This window comes from Diadema antillarum, unplaced genomic scaffold, assembly GCF_040938485.1.
Source record: "Diadema antillarum isolate AM-2024a unplaced genomic scaffold, OU_Dant_1.0 seq00001166_RagTag, whole genome shotgun sequence".
In the NCBI taxonomy this organism is placed as follows: domain Eukaryota; kingdom Metazoa; phylum Echinodermata; class Echinoidea; order Diadematoida; family Diadematidae; genus Diadema; species Diadema antillarum.
Window position 1 is genome coordinate 81,723 of NW_027271973.1, and position 20,202 is coordinate 101,924.

Genomic DNA, 20,202 nt, shown 5'->3' on the forward strand with positions numbered 1-20,202 from the left:
GCTAATACCTACCTCCACACCAGCACACAGGAATTGGATTTCGCACTAATTAATGACACGCAGATTTCAAACCATTACCATACAAGAGTAATGTGGGCACCCAGTCATACCTTCTTGAATGTGTGGTAGTCGAGTTTACGACCACAACCTAATCCCATCCACCCTGCGTCCATGGTTTCACGCTCATTTTCAAGGGAGAACACATCATGAGAAAAAGGCACACAAGTAATCCCCACAATGATGTGTTCATACATGGCTGGTGTGTCACTGCTATAATTCCATTCATTATCAATGATTAAGGAATCCTATCCCTTGCCCCTAACTCAACCCCCCCCCCCTCCCACCCCAATTTGAAACTTCAGCAATTGGCTACATGTTGAAAATCTTTAAGAAAACATTCATATGATAAAATAGTTTGTACCACTCTAATTCAGTTACCTAGGCATCCATGCTATCATCGTATTTGGCATGGGGGTGGGGAGGGGACTGAATTCCACAAATAACTTAAGAGAGACACTAACTAAATATTCTACAAATATGTCACGTTTTGTTTTGAAGTTAGTATACATACCACATAGAGAATAATTATCACTGAACTCTTAGCACTGATGAGTAATTTGCAAATGAATCTTTCCCCGTGATCGTCTGAGTGTGAATCTTAAAGTGGCACAGTGGTCAATAAAATGGTAGATTGATACTTGATACTGCAACAAATCACAGTAGGTATTAAGTATCTACTTAGACTAGGAAAACACAAATCATGATAAGTATTAGATATCTACTTACAACAGGAACAAAATCCTAGCAACAGCAAATGTACATGACTAGAAAAATATATAAATATTTGGCACATGATGTCACACATATCACACTTTTATGGCTTGGGGCTGCTTCTTTTTTTCATTATAATAATAACTAGTTGTTGTTAGTTCTTTTTTTTGTAAGAAAGAGAAAACAAATTCATTTGGTCCTTTTTTTTCAACACTTTGTGCAACTTTAATGGCATTACCTAGTTTCACCTAATCTTTCCTCAATATGAGATATGAATTGATAAACAGAGGTGCCAATTTAATGCTGAAAACGATAATATAGGCAGAAAAAAAACCCTTCCCCCCCCAAAAAAAAAAAAAACAAACAAACAAACACTTGATGGTTTAACACAAATATCCAAAATGAACATTAGAGTGATGACAACCATAGGCAGATTTTACAGTGAGGAAAGATTGAAGTCACACCTAATTCACAGAATTCTCCAATGAAACCAGGTGGGCAGAGGCAGGAGCCATCGGTCGGGTGGCAGGTGCCTTCATTCTCACAGGTACAGGTCAAGGAGCAGTTAGCTGACCAGTAGCCGTCCGGACACAGGCTGGAGCACAGGACACCTGATGGACACAAGAAGGAACAAATGAATCATTGCATGAATGAATGAATGTCTACAGAAAGTGAATGCAACACATACTGACAGACTAACTACAGTGTACTTGAAAAAGCTGTTGAATGAAGTAAGGAAATAGACGAAGAAATGGATGAATGTATTATAAAATCAGACAAATGAATAATGAAAAAATTCATAACCTTTACATAAGTCAGAAAAAAGAAATAAAGTGCAGTAACTAACTACACCTGCATAATACATCACTTCTTCTAGCACTGACTGACTGTACAGCCCTGCTAATAGACTGATATATTATCAATGATTTTCACTCCTCACTACAGGGCACATGGGACAACACTCTCACCTGTATAGTTTCCTGTGCACTGACAGCTACCATCCACATTGGAGCACGTCGTCGAGTGCTCGCAGTAGTCACATCGATTCAGACAACCAGTGCCGAATTGCTTGGGCTGAAATGATAGAGACAAACAAATTTTCAGTGCAAAGAAGACTCCTCACACTGTATTACTTCACAATACTTCAAAAGCTGTTATTTTCATGTACAGATAATTTTGCAAATGAGGAGGTCACAGACATTTGTGCAAGATTTTGATTTCGCTATTTGAAACTGAGGCTATCATAAGTGCACTATTACCCTAGTGTATGATGACATTTTCATGTGTTGTTAAATTCGCGGTTCAACATTGATTTGTGAAATTCACTTTAATTCACTTCAATTCAAACCCTAACTAAAACAGCCTAGAATTGTATATAATACAGGTACATTATTTTTAGGAAAGCTCCAATACACACAGCAAACTACAGTGTATTTCTTTATGAAGAAGCAGGTAAACACAAGCATATTTGCTACAAGAAATACTAAAATGAGGGCATGTGTGAATACTTTCTTTTCTACAATTCAGAAAGTAGTGGCAATGAACAGATTTATTGCTACCACACCATTCAAAGAAAAAAAAAATCATTTAAGAAGTGAAATTCAATATCTTTGTCCGTTAAAAAAAAATGAATCAGTGAAGATGATGTGAAAGCACACAGGAAATACGTGTTTAGAAGTGCAGTGCATTAATTGACCAATTTCATCGCCAACTTCTCAAGGCTATATTTACTGCCTTCCTGTTTCATCCGTAGAGAGAGAGAGTCAGCTACCTTCTCTACAGGATCCAGCGTATTTCCTCTTGCATAACCAGTGAAAAAAAATCAGCATTTCCAATTCATTCCTGCCAGTTTCAGTCCCTGGCACAATGCCAAGAAGAGAAACCACAACCTTCATTCAGAAGTCCCTGCGGCAGGCCGGACACCAGCAATGCTAGAACAAACACAGATGGTTGTAGTGGCAGTCGTCTAGAACTTACTGCCTGTTTGTTTTGGTTGGCCATGTATGAAATATCAATAAATGCACACCTTGCTCAAAAGCCTCCCCCACGGCAGCATATTTCCCTATTCTTTAGGCTCCATCATAACACAAAATGCTCATCCCTAGATACACAAAGCTTTTTGCCCTTTCTGAACAGAGTTGTGACAGTGTGGATTATCTGACAGAGAAGGACTCTAGCAAGCAAGGAATGGATGAAGCCATTTCATGATTACCGGTAAAGAGTACTAATCCAAATGTTGGGGGAGCTGTGGCTTGATTATTCACTGATCTTTTTGACTTTCAGCAGTTCCCACTAAATCACGAACAGATCTCTTTTGTAGATTTTGGTAAGGAAACACCTGACCTACTTCTAGCACTTAAAAATTTTGGCATCATCAAACTTTGGGGAAAAACCACCTAAAATATGTGGACTATGTAAAAAAAAAAGTGCATCCCTTTCAAAATACTCTTGCCCTTTGTTTCTCCAGATTATTGAATTTCAGACTAGTCACCACAAGTTTGACACGACTGGCTAAAATCACTAACTGTGGCTGATATCATCAAAAACAATGTTCCTCAAGAGCAGTCATAACTTGACAGGCATTGAAAATATGACTTTACAAAATGATTCACATCCAAATCCTCAATATCAGTCCACTTCACATATTTGGAATTACACTTCAGGATGAAGACGCAAACTCTCAGGCATGAATATTCCCAACTGAATTAGTAAAAGGAAAAAATGAAGGTCATGCAATAGAGACAAATATTTCCCCCACCGGTGCCAGTGGGAGCAGTCTCTTGTTCAGCGAGGGTTCCTCTTTGCTAAGGTTGAGGGATATTTTAATGTTTTTGAGGCTGTGGGGGGAAGACTTCTGGAGGTTCTCCCGATCGCAAAATTAGTCCCATGTGTGATGTGCAGACATGTGAGCAGTGCTCATTGCCAGTACCTGGGGCCAGGGCCAGGGAAGTCCCAGGTACCTGGGAGAAATCTCCGGCTAATTCTCACTCACAGTGTGGCACACCACCACTACAGGATCACGGCATACTCCTGAGCCTCTATCAAACAGCGTTTCACACCGGCGATGCGATATTTCTAGCAGAAACAACCTTGATAACCCATCACAAAACTTTCTGCTACACTTCCAATTTGTTACTGGCACACTGCACTGGCTCAGGGCAAATCTTGGCTCGAATGTCACATTATGATTTCTTAATTTGCTTTCTTTTATCTGCTGCACGAATGAAACTGATCATTAGCCCCCAAATCTGAATTAAAATAGCTTGATGCCGATCTATTTTCAGGTACAAACCTTGATGATGTGAAAGGGGAATGTCTCCAAGGTACTCATCGGTAAGTAAATAATCTAACATCTAAACAAAACTTCCTAGCGCTTGACAAGTAGAATATGTATTCGCCCTTGTGAAGATATACCGGTGCATGTTAATGTGTAGAAGGTTGAATCATGTGAGCAAAACTACCTTAACATGAGAAGAGAATCCTTGTATCACTAACACATTAGAGAAAAAGAGACACTCTAATTCCAGGCTACTACAAACTGCAATCTTTGGGATCATATTTTGTTCTACCAAAGCAAACTGAAAAACTATGAAAATTTAATTTTTTATCCACTCTTCTGTTAACAATGATACCAGAGTACTTGAAGCCCTCTTTGGCTTTTAAACGCAGTTCATCATGTAAATCAAACGAGGTTGATAGCATGTACTTTTAGGTTGCCAAAGGGTGACTTAACTGCACAATAGTTTCAGTACATTATGGCACAGTTTTTAACATCATCTGCTTTCTGTTTTACTGAATATAAAAGTCAGATATAACTGCTCCATGACCTAAATCTTTCTTTATCAGTTGAATATATGAATTGGCATGGTACTCACATCACAAGCTATGAGACAGGAAGGCCGGAGCCAGCCAGGGGTGCATTCACACACCCCTGTCACAGGGTCACATGTTGCCCCATTGCCACACTCACAGGTGTTGCTGCACCCCTCGCCATAGGTCCCAGACTCACAGGGGTGGCTACACTGCACCCCTTGCCAACCTGGAAGAAGAAAAAGAGAACAAATCAAACTTAAACAACCAAAAAATCTATCGCACATTACCCATAGCAGGTCAGAAGGGCACTAGCTCCAGACCAAATACAGCATGAATGTCTTTCTACAGCTCTAAGGTGATGATACAATGCATACCTTGATTGTCCTGTCCTTTTCAGGATAGGGGAAACTGAGGAAGTTCTTATATTTGGCATGTCAAACTAACAAGGGATGCTAACATGCAGATTGTAGAAATGAGGATTGGTCATATCTACTAAGACAGAGGATAAATTTACTGTGATACATGAATAAACATCAATACAAAGTCTGTAGGAGAATGACCATTTAAAACCGTGACCCATTGAAGAGTAGTTCCGAGTATACTCGAGCAGGTGTCTATTGGAAATGCGTGTTACAACAAAATCAGTTTGTCCTCAACGGGTTAAGTGGAAACCCTCCAATTTCGAAACATAATGAAGGAAATACGCAAGTACTAAAAGAAACAAATACAATTTTCATCGCTCTTTCAAAACTGAAATCTTACATTGCATAAAAGTCCTTTACCCCTTTCATTTTCACTTTTATGAGGATACAGATCTTCAGATTAGTAGGACAGCTTTCATTCAAAGCTATGAAAGGCTCCTCCTAGTGTAACCTGATACTTTTCGGGGCCCTGAAGGCTAACAATACCATTCACTCTGTCATCTAAGCATCAAATTGATATAAATCTTGGCAAGCACATGACCATGGACAGTATACCATCTCATTCTCAGTGAATACTGAGGAAGTCTGACCTGAAATGTGATACCTGTGTTCCTGTCACTGAATGCCAGTTAAAACAGAAATTTCATGGCATTCATGAAGGGCTTGCCGAATAGAGCTAGACTAGTTTCATGATTGTGCAATGCAAGTCATAGATGGGGAAGAAGATTGTTAGAACCGGAATCATTTCAGATGCATCTCTCATCTTGGGAACAGGTGGATGTCATAACACCTTTGAGAGTTTCCTTTCTGAAATATCCTTTCTAACAAGATTCCCCGCATCTTCTGTTGAATGATTATTTCTCAAATGTGGATACACCGCAATCAATTTCATACAGTCTCCCAAATTGACGACAAGTTAAAGAAGCGCCCGCAAACATCGACGATAAAATGAATCGTCGCATAACTAGTCAATACCAAGCCTAAGGAGCAATCGGTGTGAAACACGGCAAACAGTTCAACCTTTTCAAGCTGACAGCGCATGTTGCCAATTTCATGCGCAAGTTTACGGGATTAAGGCATAAGCAGTGATATCCTCTAGTGATCGACCCTTCCCACTTCTTGCAGCAAACGATTCCCCAGTGTAAGGTTTCTGGCATGACAAAAAAAAAAAAGGAGGAGAACTGGGTAAATTTCCCCCTCCCCCAATCAGACATGTGACTCTTTATCCCGATATGTTGGGTGCTGATGAGCCTGAGAGATTGGCTTCATGCCCCCTCTTTACCCTTTACCCTTCTCATGCCACTGCTGGCGCTGAGGTGGACACTGATTCTCAAATGAGTCATGTTTGAATCAACACTCCCACTCGCTTCAAATAACTACCATTAGAATTGAGCCTCCTTCAACACTCAGGCAAGCCTGTCAAATGTTGATCCCTTCTAATCTGCCCTATCTTGATGTCCTCTCCCCCTTCACTCTTCTTCTTCTTTTCTCTCTACATTTATGTCAAATCTTTAAAAAACGCACACTTTGATTGCTTACTTCTTGTTGTTTTTTTCTTGCAAAAGGGAAACATCTTAATGGGATTCTTCCTCACACTGTCTTTTCTACATCTTGTACATTTGCATGTTGCATTACGTCAATGATGTAACATGCCTAAACTAGATTATTAGATAAGGGATTGACTAAAGCTGAAAAAAAAAAAAAAAACCAAAACAAAACATACGTGCCTGATTATGGGGTGATAGTACAGTGTTAGAAAAGTTTTTAAAGAGCACTGAAATTTCAATATTTGTCTCATATCTTATGTAAAACTGAATTATCTCAGGTAGCAAGTGATCACTGTGGTGGCCAGACCAAAACATGTGGAAATACAAATACACATGCACATATATCCACATGAAAATTGTATGACCCCCTATTTGATTCTGTTTTTGCTTTCTTTCTCTCATCAAGTTTATAAGTATCAACACAATGTTTAAGAAACAGGGACCCAATTTGTACAAAACTGTCCAAATGCTTTTGTTTGTTTCGGAATTTCTGGGACTTGCACAGTTTACTTTTCATGTACAAAAATGAATGCAAGATGCTTGACATGTTGGTTTTTGCAAGAGGTTTTCCCAAGACTAATGCCGACTTTAAATTTGACGTCACCATCATTCTAATCTTGCATAGTTTGCTCCTAATTCTTGCTTCCAGTGACAACACAGCTCAAGTATCTTTCTACTAGCAGGTGTTACAGCATGATACCGGTTTTAGCACTCGTGACAGACAGAAGCCTGGAGCTATGGCAGGTAGCACAATTAAATGTTCCTGAGGTCGTCGGGCTTGATCGCTAACCCCGCGAGTCTCGCGCCGATCTACCCCCCCAGACTGATCAATTACCAGCTGTCATCACCTGCAGCCCTCTCGGCAACCAGGGGAGGAGAGGGGGAGGGGTCACGGGGGAAGGGGAGGGGCTATGGCATCCTGGCAGACTGCATGTTAAACATGGCTTCAGGTATGGAGCTACTGTCAGAGGAACAAACATGGACCCAAGACGACACTACCCTTAGCGGCACACTTAGCGGAAGAGTGGGGCTGATTGGCGGGATTAATGACAGGAGTGTAACCGCAGGCACTTAAGAATTAATAGACACTCAGTGAAGTCCTCTGCAGGTCAGTGGAAGAACCTGTTACATATGACCGTGAGCGGACTGCTATATATCACTTCAGCAGCTAACGTGGTTGTACACAGAGCCACAGAGAACTCGGACAGGTCTGCCCAATTAGGGAAGGACTTGAGACTTGTTACTAAAGCTTCCTTCATTTGTTAATTGATGATCTAAAGCGATATTCCACACCACGTCCAAGTAGGCTTTAATAACCACAATAAAACCAGATGATCAGAATGCTACAGGTTATCAAAACAGCTAGACCTACATAACCAGAATGCTACAGAATACTACAGTTTCATATGTTTTGAATAAAGCCTGATATTAGCCAAAAAATGGATTGTACCTTGAATCTTCATTAAATATTCCCTCGTTGACATGAAACCAGTAAGATTTTGATTTGATTAGATTTGATTTGATTTATTCTCTGACTGGCATTTCTTTAATAGTACATCAATTCTCAGCAATGTCATTAGCACTACATGGTAATTTCCACACAGATTAAGTTGCATGGATCCTCTTGCGTTAAATCATTAATCGTGTGATAACCTTCCAACATTGACTACTAGGACAGAGATATAGTTATCAGCATGTGTCAAAATCGGATGGAAAAACAATAAATTTTAAAATGCATTAACTTTCTTTACCTTATGTCTGATTGTCATAAATTGTCTTCAATTCTCTTCATGTTAGTTTACTCTATTTATACAGCGTGGAATTGCACTTTAAATAATGAAATTGGCAACCTTTAAATATCCGTTTGGGACAACAGGAACAGATTCTTTGTCAAGAACACACTACTTGCCTATGGCAATCTGCCATGATAAATTAGTTGGTATTGTTTGGGGGAATTTTTTTAATTTGATGCTATTTTAATCTATTTGAGTCCGTAACATACATGAAGACAGATAACCTGGCACTCAACCGCTGAGGGGTCAAACAAAACACAGGAAATAGCTGGGAAAGTAAGTAGGATGAGCTCGGTTCAATGTTTGCTGGTGAGGAAATGGTGGGAATACAAACCAAAAATATCACAGAAAAGTAAAATAAAAAAAAACAAAACACACACACACACAATAAACTTGAATCATCTGAACAGGCACACACATTTGGCACAATTCCCGTTCAAACATTCATGGACCCCTGGATAGTGTAAAAGATCTGTTTCAAATACTTTCCAGCAAAAAATAACATCTGACTAAATTCTGGCCAATGCTGTCATTGATACATAAATTGCGTTTAACCTGTGTTCTGTACTGATTGTTGGCAAGAGAAGTATCTATTCGGATCTGCTCACAGGAAAGCTCACACAAAGAGGTCAAAAAATCATTGGAATGGAAGCAGTAACACAAATGCAACAGCACCACAAGATTTTGAGCAATGTGACACAAAATACCCTGGAACACGCACAAGGGAATGATGATACTGCTACTGCTACATAGGAAATGAGACAGATGATGAAGGAGACAGGGCCAGAGAAGCTAATACAAATTAATCACACACGTATGGGTATGCTTGCCTTTACATTCGTACACATAGTCACAAAACTGGCTAGGGACAGACACAAAAGGCAAACACACACAAAACAACAAATAAAAAATGTTAGAAGCATTCACTGAGAAAGCACTTTTGCTGTTTGATGGTTACAATGCATCATGCTTACCTGGTGCGCACAGACACTGGCCGTCAATGGGATGACAGGTGGCTCCATTTTCACAGTTACACGTTGCCTGGCAACCGTGGCCATAGCTACCAACAGGACATGTCTCATTACATCTGATGAGAGAAGTGAGAAGGGGAATAGTAATAAGGAGAAACTTAGAATTTTTTGTGTCTCTTTTCCAAGTCTGAAGATAGAGGGGGTGGGTGATGGGAGGGGGTGGGTGGTGATGGGGGTGGGTGGTGAGGTAGGGGTCAGGAGGGGCGGATGGTCTCAGAGAAAAAAGGAAATGTGGGAAGGGGGTTCACACAGGAACTGCTGGGTAAATATCAAAACAAAGTTTCAACGTTGTCTGAGGAAACTAAATCATCTAAACTGAGTATCTGCAAGCCCAAAATGAGCACGAATGAAAAATAAAAACTTGTATTGAGGAGTAACAATGAAGTGCCATCAATTCTTTTGCACACATATCAAGAACATAATATGTTTTTCATGCATTTATGTGATGACTCTAAACCAACCAAAGATGTGATTTTCATAAATAGTGGTTTCCTCTCTAATTTGAAGGGGAGAAAAGATTGATCAGTTTTCATTCCCCTTACATGGCATACGAATAAAGTAACTCTTTGACAAAAAGATCAATTTTCACATTAAGCAATTTTTTAATGGTGAGGGATGTAAAAGGGAATGGCAAAAATTTCACTACTTAAATACATATCTACATAATTCATAATGATAAATTTGTACATAAACGGAAATTTGCGGGGGAAGGAAATGGTTTGATGAAAGCTATTAAGTGGGCGGGCAGGAAAGCATTTGGACGAGTCTACGAGGTGTTGTTACACTAAAATGCGAGTGGTCTGACCAAACACAGGTTTCAGTCTCTCATACTACGATCACTGTCCTCTTGAGTGACATTCAAGGTCACCTGGGTCGTGTCTGTCCACTTATCTCTCTGGTATCAATTGCTTTTTGACTAAATTACCTGGTACATACATCATACACAGCACACCACTGGAAAAAAATTAAAAAACAACACTTCTACTATCTACCCCTGAAATATCAATTTGGTAATCATTTATTTTCAAAATTCAAATAAAACATATATGCAAATTCAACATCATAAGTTACTTTTGTACTTGTACATCATTGATTTCTTGTTTTCTGTAAACATACACATATACACACACACACACACACATTGCTTTGAATAAAAAAAAAAAACCAAACAATTTTTGAACATCTCAACATCATCAGCTAAATTTTATGCCCTTGCTTTCTTGTTTTCTTCAAAGGAGAGGTTTACACTCCAAAACTGAATCATAAGTATTGCAATAGCCATGGTTCTTGAGGAGTTACTGCAAGAAATGATGTTAAAGCTTACATTCTCCCCTGCCAGCCAGGGGCACAAGTGCAGCTGCCATCCGCCGAGTCGCAATGAGCACCGTTTTGACACTCACAAACCTGGTAACATCCGTTGCCATAGGAACCGACGGGGCAGGTAAAATCACAGTCATGACCGACATATCCAGGCTTACACATACACTGACCAGATATAGGGTGACAACTGAAGGTTAACAAGAGAGTGATGGGAAAAAGGATTAGAAAAGGATTTAAAATGCAGTAAATAACTAAAAGAGAGCACATAGTAGTCACAACTACAAGTGTATCTACTAATAAATCGAAATCACCAGTCAAACCTCTGTAAGCTTTACATATTGAAAAGTCAATGTAAGTATTGAGTTTAGAATGGTAGTTCAAGTAAAAGAAACTTGAAAATAGAAACCACTGTCACAGAAGTACATTCATTTATGAGTCACTTTTTTTGATTGACTGACATTTTGGTTAAGATAAGTCTTGTATCATTACAGACTTCTACAGACTATAGTCATCTGAAAGTGTAATAGCACAGCTTGTTTAACATCTGATTTCTCTCTTTGCTCATTACAAAATTTAAATCTTTTATCAAAACACATCAATAAAAAAACAGGAATTTCATGAAAGTAGTTCCAAAAGACTCAAAGCCATTATTCATCTGATGTGGTGTCGTTCTATATTGCATAAACAAAAGCACTTGTTATGAATTACATTTTGAGCTCTTTTTTAATTCTAAAAGCTTATAAATGAACAAGGAATTTTAAACTAGACACAAATATGTTTACTGGAGTGTGTATTTACCTCTTTGTATTTTCTGTGTTACAGGTGCAAAGTCTGGAGCAATTGTTTCCAAATTTCCATGCAGGACATACTGTGAATCAACAAAAAAAGTCAAAAAGAATAAAGAAGTATAAAGCACAAGGGTCAAACAGGTACAAACAACAACACCAGCCTCTTCATAAGTTTGTTTGTTTCTGTTTTCTTGTTTGTTTGTTGTTTTTTGGGGGTCTGATTGTCCAGACATGTTCTTTGATGAGAGAATTAAACCAGCTCAAATACAGTGATTGTTGCCATTCAATATGACACTCCAAATTCCAAATTAGAACTTCACTAATCACCAACTATAATAATTAAAACTACTCTTAATCTACACTAATTACCAAATATTGAAATAACTAATATGAAAATATGTTTAATTGCTGCTGCTATCACATAAAGACTTTCAATTTCTCACTAATAAAAAATTTGGTTTGAATCATGAATTATCTATTGCCCATTCACATAATATTATGACTTCAATCTTATCAATTGAAAGTACAATCAAGTACAACAATTTGCATATCCTTGGACCAATCATTAATTAGAACGTGTTGAATTTGATGGAAATGTCTCTTAGCAGGGCTCTTGACATGTAGGTCTTTCATCTCTCAGTACCTGGTGTCATCCCTTTACATCCACTTCGGCACAATGAATGAAATATGATGAGCTCCTTGCAAATTCAAGAGTGTAATAATCATGGATAGCATCCTGACAGCATTTGATTACTCACAACACATCTTCTATAGTGCAGCCGGATGGGAATTGTAGCCTTACATTGATTGTTTATAATCATAAATAGGGACAAACTGTGTCAAAAGTGGATAATGGCTATCCTTGATAATTATTTCAGGCAAACAGCACATTTGAGACACATTCATCACTTACTAATTTTACCTTTAAGGCTCCCTCTGCAACATAAACTCTTTCCTTTTAAATCAAATTGAAGACTTTTCATGTCATTTGAGAATATCCTCTATAAATTTCCTATCACAGGATAAACACTATATCAGATAAAGCAAATAATACTTCCTTCAATTGTTCTGTAAAACTTGACCTATAAACATAATCTCCAAATATTTACATCTTTATGTCAGACTCTACTCTATGGGAATGGTCTCAAATATAGCTCTTTCTAGCATTACAATTTCTAGTTTTAGTAATCGCTGCCATTAATGAATAACTAAATTGCATCAATGTTCAATAAAATATGTGAAGAAAGTGAATGGATGCTATAATTTTTCTTGTAAAGATCACAATATCCGGATGGTGCTATTTCTGGTCATGAATTATGGCTATGAAAAAAAATAGCAACTACAATAACAAAGTAAAAATTTTACAGCTTTCTTGTTTACTTCCTTGAGGATATGTTATAATGCAAGCAAAAGGAATAAATGACAAAGTTTTGCATTTCTCACCACTTTCTGCACAAAATTGTCCCAGAAATCCTTCAGTGCAACTGAAAATGAGGGAAAAAAAGACAAAGAGAAGTTGGTACCACTCTGTCAATATGAAAAAAAAAAGAGGAAAAATTATGGATCATTACAGAACAGGATATTCCAAGGTTTGGCATGCCTCTGGGCTACACTAGTGAAAAATCTGCCCATTAAGAAGTAATGCATAATGCTGCAGTACTCCACACATTTACACCACAGGTGAAAATTGTGGAAATTGTGGGAAAGAGCTCACCAAATTCCATGCTCTTGTCAAATCTTCTGTTATTCAAGCCTGCAGACATGTAATTATGTACCAGGTTAGAAATAAAGGAGAGAGGGAGAAGGATCTGCTATGTGTTCCATTAAAGTGATTGACAAAACTTCAAACAATCCATGAGCCAATCTGCACTAATGCACCGAGAGTGACACCAGCACAATTGCTGGATATCGCAAACTAACCGAACTCGTATCTGTCTGGAGCACTCTCCAATCACACCATGAGTCAAGCAGTGACGCAACAACCTGTGAAGGTTTGATAACGTCACATACACAATACATACTTGTGACTACTGCCACCTAGCCCACAAAGTAGCATACTTCAAGCGTTGGCGAGTAACATGATAGACTTAATTCCCTCTCCTCACAAAAAAAAAAAAGATGCGTCATTTCATTCCAAATTAAACCTCCATTGGTTTTGATTCTTTGTACCTACTTGTATGTTAATTGTCATAAATATTGAAATATCTTATTCATGTAAACTTCCATGCATTATTATAAACTAGAGACTGCTACTATGATGATTAGCCAATTTTAACATTCATTTCCATAGTCAAATTTTCTCACTTCAATTCTGTAAAAAATGAGCCATATTTGTATCCTATTGTACCAATGTTTATATGTCATGTCATACAGAGCAAAGTGATTTGATTCTAGATTGTTTCAAACCTTTGTGATGCGGTGTGTATTTCCCAAATCATAGGGATCAATTAAGCCTAGCATTTGTATCACTCCCTTCTAAATCATAAATGTGATGATCAATCACGTTAGAATTGACAATGATGATACTGATGATGATGATGATGATGATGATGACAATGATGACGATGATGACAGTATTGATGATAATAATATTAATAGTAAAAGTAGAAATACTACTAATAATAATAACCATGAAATTGTAACTATTCTGCATGCTTCAAGGTAAGCAGTGACGATGATGGCATTGGCAATGACAATGAAAATAGTAATAGTAGTAGTCATAAAAATAATACTGAGAATAACAAAGGAGCAATCATAATCATAGTTACGACAATAAAATTATACTGGTAGCAATGAAAATGTCTTTATAGCAAAGGTAAAAGAGGAACAATAATAAACATATTAGTAACTGTTTGTGCTTGCAGATTAGCACTGAATAATAATGATAAAGATGATGGTACTACTAACGATGACTAGAAAAGGACATTAGTGTGTCTAGAAATGCAGGGAGTGACTTCCTATGACCCATATAGCTCTAGTGGCATTGAATTTCTCTCCCCCTTCCCCCCCCCCCCCAAAAAAAAAAAAAATCATCTTCACGATAGTGCTGCATTTGCTCTGCCAGCTCACGGAGTCTACCTAGCCTGCTAAATCATTCAGAGAGTGTCTTCTGATCTGGGATGGGGTGTCGCTGGGATGGGGTGGGGCCAAGACAACCACTTCCCCTTGACGATGGACTCTGTGTGATTTAAATGCCAATCTTTGCATCCACGTAGACGGGGAGACTGAGAGCGTGGAGAGAGGAGAAAGTGACGACTTGAGGTATAGAGGGGAGAGAGAGAACGAGCGAGAGAAGAGGAGAGAGAGTGGAAAGGGATGGAGAGATAGAAGAAAGAGGATGAGGTGGGGTAGACAGAGACAGTGAGAGAAAGAGGGGGAGGGATGGAGGAAGAGTAGGCCTCGCTCTGTTTTTATTCTCGTGGACCGAATACGATGGTGAGGAAGCCTCTGAGTTTATCATCCCAATATGAATATAGATAGCATCAATTTAGTAATAAGCGTGCCCATGGTCACATTGAACCCATCTTGTGTCTTTGGCAGAGGTATGAGACGAGACAAGACGGGCATACACTGGATAGTTTAGCGTTGTCTGTTTGTCTCTCTCCATCTCTCTTTTGACTTCGACACACCACACACGTCGCTCTCAAATATGCCACAACAGATCGCTTGTAGACATGCATTTCCTCCGCTCCTGAATCACACACGTTTTCAGCCAGGACGGCTCAGCTCTGCGCTTTATTGCCGTATGAAGTTACACGAGGGGGGAGAGCATGACGAAAACCAACTGATTGTCATTTTATGTCTTCCCTGCAAAAGACAGCGCGCTTTTAAGTCTATTATCACAGCAGACTAAGGTCAACTGCACTGAAGAATAGGGAGAAATGGAAAAGGAAAAATTCCTTTCATCACTTATCCTTCCTGGCAGTATCTAGAGCCAAGATGAGCCAGGAAAACAGCAAACCAACGAGTAAGACTTTGTCAGCATGCATTCAGTAGTCTTGCCCATTTGACTCTCATTTCCTCATCCAGATTATGGCTGACCTTTACTATTTTCTTACCATCTGTTTTACTGTTTCACAGCTTGATGGGAGAAATTGGTTGTAACTTTGTGGCAAGGCAGTTGAAGTTATTTTGTCTGTTTTGAAGAGGTTACAGCTGCGCAAGTTCACTGTAGTTCCAGCCTTTGTATGAGATCTTCCTGCATTATATTGATACACTACTACACACTTTATCTTTATATGATCGCATACACACAAATTCTTATTCCTCTTATTGTATAAGCATCTCATTGTATGTTTACTGTCTTGTGACAAAAGTTATTCCTTTACGAGAAAAGAGAAACAACATCATCAAATATTGAAATTGAGTTCTCTTTTGTTTTGTTTTGTTTTGTTTTGATATACCAGCAATGCATTTTGAAAAATGCTGTATCTGGCAGCATAAATTGATATTGAGGAATGGGGAGATATAATTGACAACTACAACGTATGTAGCCTAGGAATACTGAAAATGAAATTGACGTCATGTTCAGACCACAATGAAAGAGGAGCATATGACAAGTGACTCTGCCATCAAATGGCAAAGGCAGTCATTTTGAAGTCTCCATAGGTGACAAGTGATACACACAATTCAAATAGTCACTGCCTTTCCAATGTTGACCAAAGTTCTTTCTCCTCGATTTGCCACTTTAGTTGAAGCTACGTACAACCGAAAGTCCCCCGTCGTCCCCCCCCCCCCCCCCCCCCCCCATTGACTGTCACTGAAGGGTCTGTGAGTGAGGCTGGCTTAGTGCTGGTGGTGAAGCATGCCTGATCTACCCCCAGCAACGATCCGTCTCCCTTAATCACAGGTGCATTAATAATGCAAAGCTTCTGCGGCAAAGGCATGAACAACAGCTCTTTTACTCTTCCTATTTCAAACAATCTACCTCCATGGATGGCCATAGTAAGGATAGTTTAAGGTATGCCAGCAGAAACTTCAGTCAACTAGCCAACATGAATAATGTAATCATTTACATAAAACTCCAAATTTTGCAATAAGGATATGGCATTACTTGCATATATCAGCAACAAATTTTGAAGATATTATGTTTTTACCTTCAAAAAAGTCACATGAAAGAGTCTTTGTAATAATACTTTATGAACTATATTGACAATGAATTAGTCCTAATGTTGATTTAATGTGATCTCATCAACACATTTTTGACATAATGTACTCAATTGGAATGCAATTTACATATACACCCAAATATTACAAATTCTTTAAATTTCTAAATCTTTACTCACTGGTTATTATGTCCCCTACAGTACCTAATGGGGAAGCAAACTTGTGTTCCAAATGATTGGCATGTAATGCATCATCTACCACAAAATTTCCTTGTATGCAGTATGGTCTACAATTCATTTTGACTTTGCTGATCATGGAACATGAGGGGGGGGGGGGGGGGGGTTTGTGTTGAGATGTGACAGTCTATGTGTAAAGACACAAAATATTCACCAGACATGATAGGGGAGTACAACATCAGAATGTTGAGCATGTTACTATGTGTTTAGTTCCAGTGGGTAGTTCAGAAATTGCTGTAGCTATTCGTGTACCTTCATGCGAGAAATAATGCTACTCCGTACGGAGATGGATAAGGATATGACGCAATTAAGAACAAGTAGGGGCCTACCCATTTAAAAAAAAAAAAAAAAAAAAAAAATTGTTGAGAGCAGAATCTAGTCATAAGAAATCCACTCTGTATTTTTGTCTATGTTTGTCTGTGTGCTTATGTCGGTGTCTGTTTGCAGTTTGCATTTGACGACATGGTACAATCAACAAATTAGTGACAAGGGAGTCTTTGATATTCCACTATAAGAAAAATGTAGATTCCAAAAACAGAGGAAGATATATAAAAGAAATATGTACAGAGACACACAGAAAGAGAGAGAGATAGAGATAGAGATAGAGATAGACACTCATGAATCAAATGAGTTACATCTGCTGAGTGTATAAGAAAAAAATAGGGAATCTTTTTTATGTGTTACAAAAAAAAGAAGAAGACATCTTTGGAAAATTTCTGACAGATGACAGCACCCAAACAAGGAGCATCAATGCTCCTGACAACACTGAAGTCAGAATACAGTCTGTTCCCATGTTTGATGAGCCCTGAACACAAAGCCATCTGATTACATTCACAGATGACACTTATTTGCTGGCCTATGACTACGTCAATACTCCGACACTGATTAAAGAAGGCCATTATGTCTCCATCGACAATCAAGGTCAAGCCTTCTGGGTGTACATCAACATTCTGTTTGGCTGAAATCACAGACTAGTCTATTCCCAAGGCCTCATGCTGTTGTTAGCATTGACAGACACGAGAGGAGGAGCTTCAGAACCGAAGTTGAGCACGTCAGTGCCACAACTTTCTTTGAGATCCACGATTGTGATAATCATTATTCATGACTGTGAGAAAGTCTAACACCAGCACAACTTGTACTGAGTGATTCCGTCACTGACTAACTCAGTTGGTCACTTTGACTACTGAAATTCCTGGATCCACCCATCAGCCATCACTGGCATCAGTACAAAGTGGGGGTGCTTGGGCTTCTTCTCCAATGGCACTTTGCTGACTATTTCCAATTTTTGCGACCCTACACTGGTAGCGAAATTCACTAGGGCCTACTTCAAGTGCATAAATTATGAAATTTGGACTGATCGCTTGCTGGGTCTTGGCTCTCTATAGGGCTTTCTACACTTGTAAATTTTTGCTTAGTCCCGTACCAACAGTGGGGCTAAGAGGGGGGGGGGGGGGGGGCCTTAGCCCCACCATTGGTACGGGCCTATCCTTAGCCCACTTTCTGTTTACACTCGTTTTTGCCAAAGTGGGCTAGCCCCACCGATAGTCCGGTACTATCTGGCCCTGCAAAATAGCAGGGTTAGCACCGCAATTGCGGTGCCAAGCAAGTGAGTGTAAACAGAACGAAAAAATTATCCTGGGCTAAGCGACAGAGACGAAGTCTGACCCTCACTGACCAATCAGAAACGAGGTAATCAAGTGCTGCCGGTGCGTGCGTGTACGTGTACAGTACACAGCGTAATCATGAATATTCATGTGGTTTGGAAAGTCCGGGGCTAAGAAATACGAGTGTCAAAAGGTCAGTTTTCTCCTTAGCCCCACACAAGAGATAGTACGGGACTAATTGGCGAGTGTAAAAAGCTGAAAAAATTGGTACGGGACTAACGATAGTCCTGGGTCAGAGAAAGTCCGGGGTTAAGAAACACAAGTGTAAAAAGGGCTTAAGATGGCTTGACTAGTGCTTTCTAATGACCCTCTGCTTGTTCCTCTTGCAATCACTACAACGGGAGGGTCTTTGACAAAGGCTAATCACAAACTGGAATGGGAAACCACAAGACCTGTTTTACATTCAACATTTCTCCAGACATATTTGTGGTGGTGAAATCATGTCAATCACTTCACCATGCTATTCATGAGTTTCACACGACTCAGTCATTTTGCTGTGACTACATTTCTTCTTCCTGAATACGCGGAATCGTATCCATCTTTCTGAAGTATGAGTGCTGTGACTTCAAACAATAGCCAAAGTCCTGAGGATGTCTTACATATTTCCATTTTATAAACATTTTTTTTTGTATGCCCACAGGTGATTTGTGTCACCTACTTATTCCTTTTTAATTTTATTATCATCACAGGCATGACATGCACATTGTAGTACATAGTTCACTCTACATGAGCAATATTTTTACATAAAAATAGAACACACATACTGAGATTTTTACAAAAACATCACTTTAATGTAGTCTTTTAAGTTCCTGATAGAGAGTATACTGAATTAAAAGCAAAATTTCAGGGCAGCATCACTCTTTTTCGATAATGCCTGTGGATATTTGCTGCATGTACACATCTACGTGATAAAGAAAGGGGAGAGGTTTTGGTAGTGTTCTCTTTTGACTGACCGGGGTAGCCCTGGGGGTGTTTCACAAAGCTGTTCTTAAAGTTACGAACGACATAAGAACAACTGGAACACGTTCTGATGTGCTATACTTATCAAAATTTCAATAATACAGCACAAGATTTGATCACCAGTCGTTCTTAAGTTGTTCGTAACTTTAAGAACAGCTTTGTGAAACACCCCCTTGGTATGATGACCACACAATCTTCAAATAGATGTCATTATGAAAACCTGAATAATAAGGCATTCTGTGACTCATGATTCACCTGGGGTGACTGTTAAGGGTCCAATACACAAAGAGGTTTCTAGGCTCTGCATCACTTGGCCTGCTTCACTACATGTGCCCCCAGCCTGTACATATAATGAAGTAGGCTCTTTCTAATGCGTGGGTTGTGACTCTTGGGCTCACAGACCTGGATCTGAAATCCTACATGTACAGGAATGAGGGGAGGACTTGCAAAGGTGTCATCACTAAACCCTTCAAGAATTGTTGAAATATAACACGCCATCCGACATTCAAGTGAGACTAAATTAGAGTTTGAAAAAAACCTTCATCTATTTTGGGCATTTTATTTTGGCAAGGGTAGCATGTACATAGGAATGCCAGTGCATGTGAGCTGGGTTGCAGCAGACATTAGTGTATCCTTTCAGTTTGAGTGCAACTAATCATCCCATGGACCTCCCATGACCTACGATGTGTTTATCTCCTTGAAAAAGGAGAGGAAAATGTCATCATTATTCTATATCTAAGCACCGTAAAGG

General features: G+C 39.0%; 1 protein-coding gene across 1 annotated transcript in view; it reads right to left on the reverse strand.

The window, feature by feature from the left end:
- Positions 1-20,202, reverse strand: part of LOC139744401 (uncharacterized) — a 70,431-nt gene that overhangs the window by 14,210 nt on the left and 36,019 nt on the right. The window contains exons 10-16 of the mRNA XM_071654842.1: positions 12,929-12,969; positions 11,496-11,565; positions 10,702-10,884; positions 9,321-9,433; positions 4,647-4,810; positions 1,740-1,845; positions 1,236-1,382 (exon numbers count right to left, since the gene is read on the reverse strand). Of these exons, the coding sequence (XP_071510943.1) occupies positions 1,236-1,382; positions 1,740-1,845; positions 4,647-4,810; positions 9,321-9,433; positions 10,702-10,884; positions 11,496-11,565; positions 12,929-12,969 (824 nt within the window). The remainder of the gene's footprint in view (positions 1-1,235; positions 1,383-1,739; positions 1,846-4,646; positions 4,811-9,320; positions 9,434-10,701; positions 10,885-11,495; positions 11,566-12,928; positions 12,970-20,202) is intronic.